Below are 14321 nucleotides of genomic sequence, written 5' to 3' on the forward strand. Positions count from 1 at the left end.
ATTAAAAATTCACGTATTTTGGCTAAACCAAAAATGCCTATGTATCATGTAACTCAACTCTAAAAGGAGTACAATTTCCATTTCCATGACTTTATGGGTTAATCAGGAAACATTTTTTAAAGAACCACATATGATATTAAATTCAATATGTGGTGGACAGTTGAGAAATCATGTGTTATCTAGGTCATGAGAAATAAACTTAAAAAAAAAAAGAAAACATTTCCTCTGAGGTTTTCACCAATAGATGAAATTCTGCACCCTTGTTTGTACTCTGAGTGGACAATTTGAGGACTAGTTCTGATTAACAGCAGACTTATTATTTTTCTTATTACATATCATACTTAAAAAAAAACAAAACGTACATATATACACACATATATTCACCCACATTGAAGATGCAAGATGAAGAAAGATACATGACATTGAATTTACAATTGAAAAAAAGGAGTTCTAGCCAAACGCCGCAACTTAAATTTAAAGGTATGAAATTCAGTTTTTTTTTTAACTGGTGTGGGTTAATATGGGTATGGATTTAATATTGGTTAATATTAATACGAACATGAATGTGGACAGTAATTTCCAATATTCTGTTCTTTTCTGTTCTTGGACTATTTTATTTGCTTTTCTCTCTCTGTCTCTGTCTCGTCTTTCTGTCTGTCTCTCTGTTCGTCTATCCCTCTATTATTTATCAAGGCGAGGGCTAACAATTATTTGCTTATTTTATTTTATTTTTTAAAGATTTTATTTATTTATTTGATGAAGAGAGAGAGCACAAGCAGGGGGAGTGGGAGAGGGAGAAGCGAAGCAGGCTTCCCTCTGAGCAAGGAGCCCAAATTGGGACTCGATCCCAGGACCCTGGGATCATGACCTGAGCCAAAGGCAGACTCTTAACCCACTGAGCCATCCAGGTGCCCCAGATTATTTGCTTTTAAAGTAAGATTTTGTGTCATATAATTTCCTAAGGACATTCTCGGGAAAAATACACAATCAGTTAAAATTAATAAAATTAAAATTAATATTTAGTGCCAGTCATCAACCTTATCATTCATAAAAATGGCATCTTTAGTACTAGTTTTTAATTCAGCATGTCAAAAACGTTAAAATATGTTTTTCACTAGGTGGAAAATTTTGTTTTGGAAAGTAGAGATACTAACCTGAAAGACCACAAAATATAATGGCTCTTCTGTGTAAACTTTTTTTCACACTCAGTTTGTAGATGCCACTCTGAAACCAAAATGTGTTTTGGTTCAGGAAAGGAGCTCAGGAGGCTGCAAATAATAAATGTGCAACCCTAGCTATTTAAGTGGCATATTAATATTCATCCTTTACCAATGTATCCTCTGCTAATAGTAAAATTTGCTAATATTTAGTAAAGCTTACGGTATGATACACATTCGAATCTAATTGACAATTTAAACCCTGTCATTATACACAGGGCTTTTACTTAACTCTGTGACTATATATTTGTATATTTTTTCTCATGTCTTGGTGCTAATGAAAATAAGAAAGTACATTTTTTGCCACTATCTAAAGCTTCAGAATCACTATAGAAATAGTATTACTAATAATATAGCTACTTAAAGCAGATTGAAATGTTTTTGCAGGGGTTTTTTGTCCTTAGTATATATTCCATCAGGCAAGCACAGTCAAATTATGCTTTAAAATTGCTTGGGGGAGCCTGGGTGGCTCAGTCAGTTAAGCATCTGCCTTCAGCTCAGGTCACTATCTCAGGGTCCTGAGATTGAGTCTCCCCACCCTCCCAGTCTCAACAGGGGGTCTGCCTCTCCCTTCGCCTCTTCCCACCTGCTTGTGCGTGCACACGAGCTCTCTCTGTCTCTCAAATAGGTAAATAAAATCTTTTAAAAAAATTAAAAATAAAAAAATAAAATTGCTTGAAATACTTCCTTTCTACGGATTAGGACCCTTTACTTCATATTCCATTTCATTTTTAGGGATCACTTTTTTTTTTCATTTTGACTACTTATTTTATAATTATGTATAAGTATACATATTATGCAATCATCACAATATACATATGCCTATTATATATTAGAATCATTTTATAATTATTTAAAACATTTATATATTTTCAAAGTCAAACCTATATAGCAAGGTACTTCCAGACATCTCCAGCTCCCAAAGATCCAGCTTCTGTCTTGCTGTTTTCACCCTGCTCTCTCCTTCCCACACACTTTAATCCTATATACAGCCTAATATTTCTCTATTAAGTGGATGTACCATAGTTCATTCAACTAGTTTCATTACTGGACACTTAAGATGTTTGCATTCTTTTTCTATTATATCCCTATTACAAATAACATTGCAATGCTTGCACATATGTCTTTTCATATATTGCCAATATGTCACTGGGATGTATTCCTAGAAGAAAGATTGCTGGACCCAATGTAAATGCTTATGTAATTTTGCTAGTTTTCCCCCAAATATCCCTCCACAGGATTGTACCATTCTATGCCACGATAAACATGAGTGCAAACATCTTTTTGAAATACTGATTTCAATTCTTTTGGATATACTCAGAAATGCAATTGCTGGATCATATGGTAGCTCTATTTTTAATTTTTTGAGGGACTGCCATACTGTTTTCCGTAGTGACTGCACCATCTTACATTTTCACCAACAGTGTGCAAGGTTGAATATTCTCCGCACCCTCAACACCAGTTATCTGTTTTTGATAGTAGCCATTCTGTCAGACGTGAAGTTATATCTCATTATGGTTTTGTTTGCATTTCCCTGATGATTAGTGCCATTAAATAACTTTTCACATACTTGGCCATTTGTAGGTCTTCTTTGGAAAACTGTCTATTCAGATCCCCTGCCCATTTTAAAATAAGATTGTTTGTTTGTTTTTCTAATTGAGTTGTGTAAGTTGTAAGAGTTCTTTATATATTTTGGATATAGACCCTTTATCAGAGAGTTATATAATTTTCAAATATTTTCTCCCTCTAGTTTGCCCTTTTTTCTAGTTCCTTGAGGTTTAAATTTAGATAGTTTATTTGAGATCTTTCTTTTAATGTAAATGTAGTTATTTATGGCTATAAAGTTCTCTCTTACAAGTGCTTTTGTTGCATCCTCTAAGTTTTATGTTGTATTTTCATGTTTGTTTCAAGATTTTTTTAAATTTCCATTTTGGTTTCTTCTTTGACTTGTTTTTCAGGACTGTGTTGCTTTATTTGACATATTTGTAAATTCTCCAGTTATCCTGCTGTCTTGATTTGTAGTTTCATACCATTGTCATTGGGAAAAAAATCCTTGGTATGATTTCAATCTTCTTAAATTTGCCATGACTTGTTTTGTAACTTATCATATGATCTATACTGGAGAATGTTCTGTGTGCATTTGAGAAGAATGTGTATTCTGCTATTGTTGGATGGAATGTTCTCTGTATGTCTGCTAGGTCCATTTGCTCTAAAGTAATAGTTCAAATCCCAGATTTTTGTAGTGATTTTTTGTTTGGATGATCTATCGTTATTGAATGTGAGGTATTGAAGTCCCTTGTTATTAGTGCATTGCGATTTCTCCCTTTCACATCTGTTAATATTTGTTTAATGTATTTAGCTACTTTGGTGTTGGGTGCATATATATTTATGATTATTATATCCTCTTGATAAATTGATCCCTTTATCATTATATAATAACCTTCTTTGTCTCTTGTTACAGTTTTTGACTTAAACTCTACATTGTCTTATATAAGTATAGCTACCTCTGTTCTCTTTTAGTTTCCATTTGCATGGGATATCTTTTTCTATGCCTTCTCTTTGAGCCTACCTGTATCCTTAAAGATGAAATGAGTCTCTTGTATACAGCATGTAGTTGTGTCCTATTTTGTTTTTTTAATCTATCCAGCCACTCCATGTCTTTTGATTAGAGTATTGAATCCATTTAGAATTAGAATAATTCTTCATATGAAAAAAACTTACTAATGCCATCTTATTACCTGTTATTTGGCTGTTTTGTAATTCCCTTATTCCTTTCTCCTTCTCCTTCTGTCTTCCTTTGTGAATTGATTTTTCATAGTGGTATGCTTTGATTCCCTTTTCTTTTAATGTGTGCATCTGCTGTAGGTTTTGCTTTGTGGTTACCATGAGGCTTATATAAAACATCTTATAGATATAAGAGTCTATTTTACACTGATAACAGCTTAACTTCAATTGCATACAAAAATTCTACCTTTTTAATGCCTGCCTTTTATGTTTTTGATGTCACGATTTACCTCTTTTTATATTGTGTATTCATTAGCAAATTATTGTATCTATAGTTACTTTTAAGAATATTTTCTTTTAACCTTTATACTAAAGTTAATTAATTTTTTTCCAAACTTTTGTGGAAAACTTCCAGCGTTTCTCAATTAACTTAATTAGACAAAAAAAAAAAAAAAAACTCTTGTGCATATTGAACAAGTATTCATCAATTCCTGCTTTATTTTCTAACATAAAGTTGTTGGATTTTATCAATTGCACTTTCTACATCTATTGGGATGATGATACATTTCTCTCTAGCTCTATTAATAAGATAAAATGAATTTCTTACTACTGAACAACCCGTGTATTCCTAGAATAAACCCACCATGGTCAAGGTATGTTTTGGCTACTATTAGTATATTTAAGGCTTTTGTATGGACATTTAGGAGTGACTGATTGTAGGGCTTTTTGTTTTTAAATTATTTTTATTTTTATTTTCTGATGTTAAAAGATTGGTAAGTTAAATTCTGTACAGGAGAATTCTCTACAACTTCTCTACAGGAGAAAACACAGGTAATGAAAATGTTATTTCCTCCAAAATTGTAAGCCTTAATGTGCCTCAAATTCATACTGTAAAGCTCAATTCATGATACTTGGGAGAAATAATTGAGTCTGAATTGAATCTGAAACAGCTTCCACATCTTTTCTCCTAATGTTTTCTGATAATCATGTGTTTGATTTTTTTAAGTGAATAAATGACATTTTTTTACATGTGTTGAACACTTTGAATTTATTGATTATAAATTTAATATATTAAAATATTAGAAAATAATCTGGGAAATGCAGGGTAGTCATTAATTGAATTATAATAAATCTTATTTTACGATCTTTGTCAATACTATAAGATAAAAACTGTGTTCTCTGACATACTGTTTCATATGACTTATTATGCTTTTTCTTGACAGAGTTTAGCATCTTCAAATGTGGTTTTTTTAATTCCCACAGGTTTAAAGGGTATTTGGAACACAAATTTCAGTATTAATAACTCAATTTATTGACTGAACTCTAAGTTTAATCATAGTTATGGGGAGTGGTTCCTTATTAATTATTGTGATGCATTTATAAAAATTATCTTTGATGACATAAGCTATTATGCAAAATATAGATGTTCATTTACTCAGTATAAACTACTCATACAATTCCATAAGCTAAGTTCTTTTTATTTATTTTTTATTTTTTTTCTTTGTTCAATCTTTTTAACAACATGCACAACAAAAAATAAGTATAATTAGTGCCACTTAGCACTTGCATTAACAGTTATTTATCTTTAAGTTATAAAATCAATAGTTCATTCAAATTTAGTTTCCCTATACTTTTTGCCCAATTCACACAAAAACAATGTATTTTTTAAAAAGCATAATGACATAAAATTTTATCCAAGGTTGCAGTCTTCCATGCCGTCTTCTTCACACATCACATCTAGAAAATGAACTTCATACGCTTGATTCCATAAGTTTTGAAGAAAACCATTATAATGAGTGCCCACAATCCCAGAATAAAACTGCCAGGAGGATGCCAATCTTTCAGCTTTGGTTTCTGGTGAATTATCTGAGCTACAGGAAGTTGTTCAGCTTATTTCAGTGGTTCCATGAGTTCCTCATCCATCCAGTCTTTCTTATATCTGCTTTCCATGATTTCTAAATCTGGTTGCAAACTAATAGTCTCTCTTGTAATTTCCACTTTCTGTACGCTTCCAAAAAAATCAGTTATCAGGACATTTTTAGGATCCCTCTGAAAAAGATCAGTGCAATGTCCAGGGGTAGACACACAGAGACTTCGGACATAACTGAAAAAGGTCATTCATATTAGTTTGGCTAGCTGGATTAATTTCTTCCAAAAATTCCAAGACATAAAATGTGTATCTATCCATAAGGTGGACTCCAATTGCAGGATCAGGTTGATGCGAGAGTGAATCTTCTCCCACTTGGCTACTAGCTAAAGCCATTATGTTAGGAGAATAGAATCGTTCATACATGAATGCTCCTTGATAAGTATCAATAATAAACAGTAACTCCTTGTAGCGTCTTTTTTGCCACATTTGCTCAAAAGCATCTGCAAGTTCTATGTTGGTAATTTCTTCAGAATCTTGAAATTTCAAGAAACCATTTCCACCATGTCCTGTCATGTAAATAAGAATATTGCTTCTATCATCAGAAAGAAGACGTTTTGAGCGAGGAGTACTAGGTGGGATCCTGCCGGTTAATACCCATAAAAAATTCCCCACAGTTACCTCATAACTTCTATAACCCACTTCCACATCATCTCCATACACATTTAGTTCCATATTCTTGTGACTAAACACCGTAGCTGGTTTGGGATTTCTAGGGTTGCATGCCATATCGTCTGCAAGCATCAGAACAATGTGACTGTCAGGAATACCTCGCCTCTTGACACTTCTGTAAACAGAGAGAGTATCTGCAACATGCCGATAATTAAACCAGAACCGGGATGTACATACCAAAACAGCCCAGTTGTTTGTGTGGCCACTTCTAAAGAACTGTTCTGCTTGATCCTCGATCTGACTAGCGGCCAAGGTGCCGAAGGACAAAAGCAACAACCCTGCCAGGGTAGTCAAACCCTTGCTGAGAAAGCAGGCGGCCACCATGTTTCCCGGCTTCAGCTTCCCTAAACTAAGTTCTTTTTGATGAGGTTGAGAAAAATAGCAACATATATACTTGAGGCCCTGGGTGAGACTATTTACTTTCTCTATTATGATATCCTTTTGTTCATTAATAGCCATCACTGAATGCACATCTTATCTCTAACATAGCAGCGTAGGCATATGAACAATAAAACAGTTATCACTCTTAAAGAGTTCACCATCTAATGAGAAGCTGAAACGTCATTACTGCATTGGTTAGAAAAGATTTTAGGATTTTTTTAGGTTAAAAGAACAAGTATCAGGAGTCATATTTAGTTCTGATTTGTATTACATCCTTAGTAGATGAAATAGGTTGAATGACTTGTGAATATTACATTAAAGCAAATTATTAATTAGAAAGTATATACTTATGTGAATATATATGTGTGTATCTGCGAGGCGAACGTGATAACCACTACACTACGGAAACGGGACCATATATGTGTGTATCTGTAAGTGCACATGAGCATGTGTGTGTGCACGCGCATGCACGCTTGGGGAATTATTAGGTGTATACATTAAAATTCTTTATCCACTAGGTCTATTATGTAAAGTATTAGCAATTTCTTAAGATTCAATATAACGTGCATCATAACTGCTCTCCATATGCAGTATTACCATTACTAAATAAAATAGGTATATATTTTCCTATTTATTTAGGTTTTAAGCTTTTGATTGCCTACTACCCTATAAAATTCAAAACCAATATTATATGTAATCTTATTATTACAGTTGCTTTCACTTCTTGGAAATGTACTTTTCTGAGCTAATTCATGTGATTAATCTCTCAGATTGTTCTGTGATGTTGCACTGGTATAAAATCTTATTGGGGATATCTGGAACAGTAAATGGTATTCTGGTTTTGACTTTGATCTCCCTGTCTTTACTGGGTAAGTTAAAAGATCTTAAATAAAAATATAGAAAATGTTTACTATTTTCTTATGACTCTTTTCATATTCATTCATTCATTTGTTCATTTTTTTGTTAACAAAGTCTTAATAAGAAGCTACTATGTATAAAGCCGTATATTCTACTCCATAGCAATGTATTTAATATGTAGGCAAATCAGGTATCTTGTCCTCAAATGGCATACAATCTAAAAGGAAGAAAATTGTGTGTGTGTGTGTGTGCGTGTGTGTGTGTGATGTGTATTGGGAAACCACATTTTTGGATTTCTTAGAAACCTGTGAATAGAATTTCATGATTTTTCTTAAAAATGTTTACATGTTGTATCTAAGATTGTATTTAGTTTATACTTTATCCTACTATACCCCAAGCATTACTACAAATTTCTGAAATTAAAAAAAGCCCTCAAAACCAAAAAACCAAAAAAGGAATAATCATGGTGATAAATCCCTAGTGAAAGAAATAGACTTTAAATAAGTAATTATGGTAGAATGGGCTAAGCACAGTGTTGTTGATTTCAGCAAAATCATGACATTAAGAAGGCATGGAAAGAGCATGTATACTCCCTAGAGTGGAAATTTTGCTTCATTTACTACTGTTTCACCAGTTCTTAGCATGATGCCTGGCACAGAACAGATCCTCAACAAATATGTATTCTATAAGTGAATTAATTATGTAGTATTTGAAATTATTTTTCATTAAATAAAATGAAAATAAGAAACTTTCTAGTTATCCCTTCAGTTGTTTCTTGTTCCAATCATCAGAATCATTCCAAAGAATCTGTGTCTGGAGCACTGCCCAGGGAGGAGATATTTACCCAATGCTAAAATAATTCTGTTTTTAAGTTTCTCAGGGAATATTGCTAAAATGCCAAGAAGCAAAGAATTCAAGTATCACCCAACATGATGATATTGGAAACCTGAAAATGAACAGTGGCACAAGAGGAAATATAAGTAATAAGGACACAAGCTACTGTGGTTCAAAAGCTACAGACCATTCAGGTATCTCTAGAGACTTTGGTCCCATAAAATTCTTTTGGCTTTCTAAGTTTGAAAAATCCTATTTAACAGTTATGCAGATTACATTAACAAATAAAGATTTGATATCAATCTACTTTTCATTCAAAACTTCATATACACATATAATTTATTACTCTTTTTGTGGTGGGAGGATAGTATCAGTGAAAAGAACATAACAAAGAGGCTCTTCCCTTCAGGAATTTAAAATCAAATTGAAACACACAAATACGGAAAGTTAATTGTGATTATAAGGCAGTATTTTAAATACTGCTATTTTTGTCTCTTATTTATTCAGTTTTCAAGTACAAAATGAATAAAAGTAATTATACACAATGAATGATTCATTATGATTTTATGCTTATAACTTCCAATTATACAAAATTTTAGAAAACTGTCCCTTCTACTTCCAATTTTGTTTTAGTTTAACTTTAAAGTGCTTAACTTTTTGGGTCTTCAACAATTTGTTTTATAGTATATGTGAGAAATGTGCAGATTAATTTATTTTATAATTATTTATCAAAGGATTTTCTCTAGGGGCGCCTGGGTGGCTCAGTCGGTTAGGCATCGGACTCGTGCTTTCAGCTCAGGTCATGCTCTTGGGATCCTGGGATAAAGCCCAAAGTAGGGCTCAGCACTCTGTGGGGAGTCTGCTGGAGTTTCTCTCTCTCCCTCTCTCTTTGCTCTTCCCCTGACTCTAAATAAATAAATAAATAAATAAATAAAAAGATCTTTTAAAAAAAGGATTTTCTCTAATCCACTAGTTTGTGTTGTTCTCTTTATCACATATGAAAATGTCATATATATTATCGTTTACTTATTGATACTCTTTTCTTTTGGATTATCTATCTGTTTTACAAGTCCCAAACTAATTGAAATACTGTAATTTTAACACTTATTTTAGACTCTGACTAGCTAATTCGTCATTATGTTGGGTATTATAATGGAACTTTTTCAGAAGTAAGAAAGCTTTGATAAGTAAACGTGGAATCATATAGACACCATTAAACTTTTATTAAAATGTCTAAATACTGTATATCAGGTTGTAAGATATTAATTTCTTATTACTTTTTTCTTCTTTTTTAATTGAGGAAATATCCACAAACATGAAGTTAACCATTTAAAATAAAACAATTCAATGGCATTAGGACATATGAATGTTCAACGACGATATCTAGTTCCAAAACATTTTCATCACCCAAAAAGAAATCCTATTCCCAGTAAGCAATTCCCCATTCCCTCTCCCCCAGCCTTTAGCAACCACTAATCTGCTTCCTGTCTCTGTGGATTTACCTATTTTGGACTTTCATATAATGGAATCATACAATATTTCACTTTTTGTGTCTTGCTTCTTTCACTTAGCATAATGTTTTCAAGGTTCATCCATGTTCTATCATATATCAGCATTTTATTCCCTTTTCTGACTGAAGAACATTCCTCTGTTTGTATAGGTCCACAATTTGTTTAAGATGGCAATACTAATCAAAGTGCTCTGTAGATTCAAAGAAATTCCTATCAAAATTCCAATGGCCTTTTTTTGTGGAAATGGACAAGGTGATCCTAAAGTTCATGTGAAATTGGAAGAAATCCTGAATAACAAAAATAATCTTGAAAAAGAAGAATTAATTTGGAAGATTTACATTTTCCAGTGTTAAAACTTAATGGGATGGGGAGAATGAATAATGATTGCTTAATATTTACAGGGTTTCATTTTGGGGTGATGAAAATATTTTGGAATTAAATAGTAGTTATGTTTGCACATTGTGGGTGTAATAAAATCCATGGCATTTGCACCTTAAGGTGATTAAAATGGTGAATTTATGTCACATGAATTTTACTTCAATAAAGAAGGGAGATTTTTCGGGGCACCTGGGTGGCTCATTCATTAAGCGTCTGCCTTCAGGTCAGGTCATGATCCCAGGGTCCTGGGATAGAGCCCTGCATTGGGCTCACTGCTCAGCCAGAAGCCTGCTTCTCTTTCTCCACTCCCCCTGCTTGTGTTCCCTCTCTCGCTGTGTCTCTCTCTGTCAAATAAATAAATAATATCTTAAAAAAAAAAAAAAGAAGGGAGATTTTAATGGCCATAAGTTTGAATAGTTATACTGACCTGAACTCATATTTATTCATACAATTTACTTTCTCTCGTTATTATTCCAAAGTCTCAGATATTTTCAATTGAAGACCTCAGTTTAATTTAATTTAAGAAAATCAAAGAACTTCAACTTGTAATTATATAGGGGCTGGAAAACTATTATTTTCGATACTATTTAATATCAAAAAAAAGTTATTAAGGAAAGATTTATGCACATAAGACAAGGAGAGAAATCTTAAAGCTTTATATGATTAAATTCTAAGAGAATGGTATAAATAATATTTAATTTCACAAGTAGCATTAATGCAATTTACAGCTTAAATGGTTCATGTTATTTTAGTAATTACATTAGAACTGGGCATGAAAAAGAAATCCTCTTTTGTCTAAGTTTTGCTTCATCTTATGAAATTAATTTCTTAATTCCCATGAATTATCATTTGTAATTTGGACATCTTTTAAATCTGAGCACTTCGTTAGAGTGATTTTATCGTACAGCTCCACTCTTATTTATACGACACAGAAGTATTCAATTTTCATTGAATACACATGTAACTTAATTTTCTTTGTTTCCTCCATTTCCCTATAGGGTTGTGCCCATCTGAATGGCTCAAATATCAAAAAAAGTGTTATTGGTTCTCTAATGAGATGAAAAGTTGGAGTGACAGTTATGGGTATTGTTTGGGAAGAAAATCTCATCTACCAATCATTCAGGACCAACTTGAAATGGTAAGTGGTTTAGTGTCAGGGTTATGACATTAATCTCTGTGCAGTTAAAAATGGTATTCCTCAAGACAATTATCATATGATCTCACTCATATGTGGAATTTAAGAAACAAAACAGAGGATCATAGGGGAAGGGAGGGGAATAAAACAAGACAAAATCAGAGAGGAAGACAAACCATAAGAGACTCTTAATCATAAGGAACAAACTGAGGGTTGCTGGAGGGGAAGGGGGTTGGGGGTGGAGTAGCTGGGTGATGTATATTAAGGAGGGATTTAGTATGGATTTAGTATGGATTTATACATTTTTTTACTGCTTTGTTGATGTAATGAGCACAGGGTGTTTATGTGCAACCGATGAATCACTAAACTCTACCTCTGAAACTAATAATACACTATATGTTAATTACTTGAATTAAAAAAAATTATGCTAAATGAATGAAAAACAAATGGCTTTCCTCAAGGGTGCCTGGGTGACTCAGGCAGTTAAGCATCTGACTCTTGATTTCAGCTCAGGTCATGATCTCAGGGTTATGATCTCAAGGTCCTGACATCAAGCTCCACACTCAGCACAGAGTGTGCCTGGGATTCCCTCTTTCCTTCCTCCTCTGCCCCTCCCCTCTCTCACACACTCTCTCTCTCAGGCTCTCTAAAATCAATCAATGAATAAATGAAATCTTTTTAAAAAATGGCTTTTCTCAAATTTCTTCCCACCCTTCCATTAAATTATCATTTATCTCAATCACTGAGTTTTTGGCACCCTCCTAATTTTTGTGCTCAATGCCAGTGCTTCACTTGACTCATGCTAGTCCTGGGCTGAATATTCTTATTCAATTTACAAGTGATATATATGTATGTGTATGTATGTAATAAATATATAGTGTGTGTAAATAAGTTATGAATTGATTAGTATAAGAATATTCATGTAGGATGCTAATTGTCCAATAAAATTCTAAATCTTAATTAGTATGTCTACATTATTAAAATATTCTGTTCACTTAGTTACTCGTTACTCACTTTTTAGGCTTTTATACGGAAAAATCTAAAACAAACAAACTATGTGTGGATTGGGCTTAACTTTACATCACTGAAGAGGACATGGACCTGGGTGGATGGTTCTCCATTTGATTCAAAGACGTGAGTCCAAAAACACTGTCTGATTTACTGTCTATTGTAGAACTTATCTCCATAAAACACCTCTAAGTCCACCAAAATCAACTCTGAAATAATTTTTGATACTAAGGAATTTGAAAGGATGAAAATTGATTTAATGTTCACTGGAATAATGATGGATATTTTGGTTTTGTTTTCAAAGCAAAAAGATTTGAAAACAGTAATCATTGTGCATTTATTGTTTAAAGACTACACCATATAAAAAAATGGAAAGAAGACTAGAACAGAGATATGGACACAGATTTACTCTTAGCTCTGTCATTTCTAACAGACTCTCTGGGAACTCTGTGCAAATCACAGAGAATAAGACTAAGTTACAGAGATATTGTAACTTTTAGTGAATCAAGGGATTTGAAAATGCCCTAAAATCTGAATGGCCTTTCAATTAAGGGAGGGTATTAGTTGAAAACACAAATGGATATCTTTGGCCACAATGATTAACAATGAATTTATCCCTTCTTCTACAGATTTTTCATAAAAGGACCAGCCAAAGAAAATAGCTGTGCTGCCACCAAGGAAAACAAAATTTATTCTGAAACCTGCAGCAGTGTTTTCAAATGGATTTGTCAATCAATCAATAATCAATGATCAAAGTTTTTTGCCAATTAGGTTCTAATATTAATCTTAAGGAGTAAGAATTTAAAACTACAATTAAAAAATAGAACTGCAATTAAACAACAAAATGTCTTCTCCATTTTCCCTCCATCATCTACCTTGGTTCTAACCTTAGAGTACACCATGTAAACAATCTAAAATATTCCCTTTCAATGTTTTACGTGGTAATATAATCCAGTGTGAGTCCATGCATTCATACTCAAGATTTTTATTCATTTTTCATTTTACAACAAATGTGATCAAATTATATCTGCTTTTCTGTATTGTGCTTGTTTAATTTGTAACAATATCCTATGCAAATTTCATATAATTCTGAGTTGTGCTTTAGTATGGATTTATACATTTTTTTACTGCTTTCTTGATGAGCATTAACTTTGTTCTCAAGTTTTTTCTACTGTAAACTATGCTGCAGTAAACGTTCTGAATATCTTTTTAAAAAGTAATACCTGTTATTTCTTTGATATAAACCTTAAAACTGGATTTTATGACTCAAAAGCATTAAATATGTTGTTTTCTTTAGATTTTATACAATTTTAAACTAAATTTAGAAACTATCATAAACTTATAAAATTACAGGTACAGCACAAAAGCACTTTCCTTCTTCCTGAACCTCTTGAGAATTACTTGTCAGATTGATACATTTTATTATAAAATTTCAAGTATCATTGGATACTTTTGTGTATATTTTCTACAAAAAAAATCCCTTACTTAATCACAAATAATGATCAAAATTAACAAACTAGCATTGACACAGTGCTACCATCTAATTCTCAGACTCTCTTTAAGGTTTGCCAATTGTCTCTAGAGTAAAAGATCCAGCTCAGAATCATCTTCTGCGTTTAGTTATTATGTCTCTTTAATCTCCTTAAATCTAGAAGAGTTCTTTAGCCTTCCTTGCT

At 32.7% G+C, this 14321-nt stretch overlaps 1 protein-coding gene and 1 pseudogene across 2 annotated transcripts; one reads left to right on the forward strand and one right to left on the reverse strand.

Moving 5' to 3' along the window:
• The first annotated feature begins 315 nt into the window (after positions 1 to 315).
• On the forward strand, positions 316 to 13776 carry LOC118519164 (killer cell lectin-like receptor subfamily F member 1). 2 transcript variants are annotated; one of them, XM_036066425.2, is made up of 6 exons: positions 332 to 480; positions 7692 to 7790; positions 8652 to 8807; positions 11501 to 11640; positions 12659 to 12771; positions 13275 to 13776. In XM_036066425.2, exons 1-6 carry the CDS (start codon positions 396 to 398, stop codon positions 13393 to 13395), a joined length of 714 nt encoding a protein of 237 aa, XP_035922318.2. In that variant the 5' UTR covers positions 332 to 395; the 3' UTR covers positions 13396 to 13776. The 2 variants fall into 2 exon arrangements, with proteins under 2 accessions (XP_077931712.1, XP_035922318.2); XM_078075586.1 differs by lacking the exons at positions 11501 to 11640; positions 12659 to 12771; positions 13275 to 13776 and adding an exon at positions 9914 to 10015 and having other exon boundaries at positions 316 to 480.
• LOC118519163 (GPI-anchor transamidase pseudogene) lies at positions 5476 to 7096 on the reverse strand (annotated as a pseudogene).
• Positions 13777 to 14321: the final 545 nt, after the last annotated feature.

The sequence above is a fragment of the Halichoerus grypus genome, chromosome 6 (genome assembly GCF_964656455.1).
Source record: "Halichoerus grypus chromosome 6, mHalGry1.hap1.1, whole genome shotgun sequence".
Lineage (NCBI taxonomy): Eukaryota > Metazoa > Chordata > Mammalia > Carnivora > Phocidae > Halichoerus > Halichoerus grypus.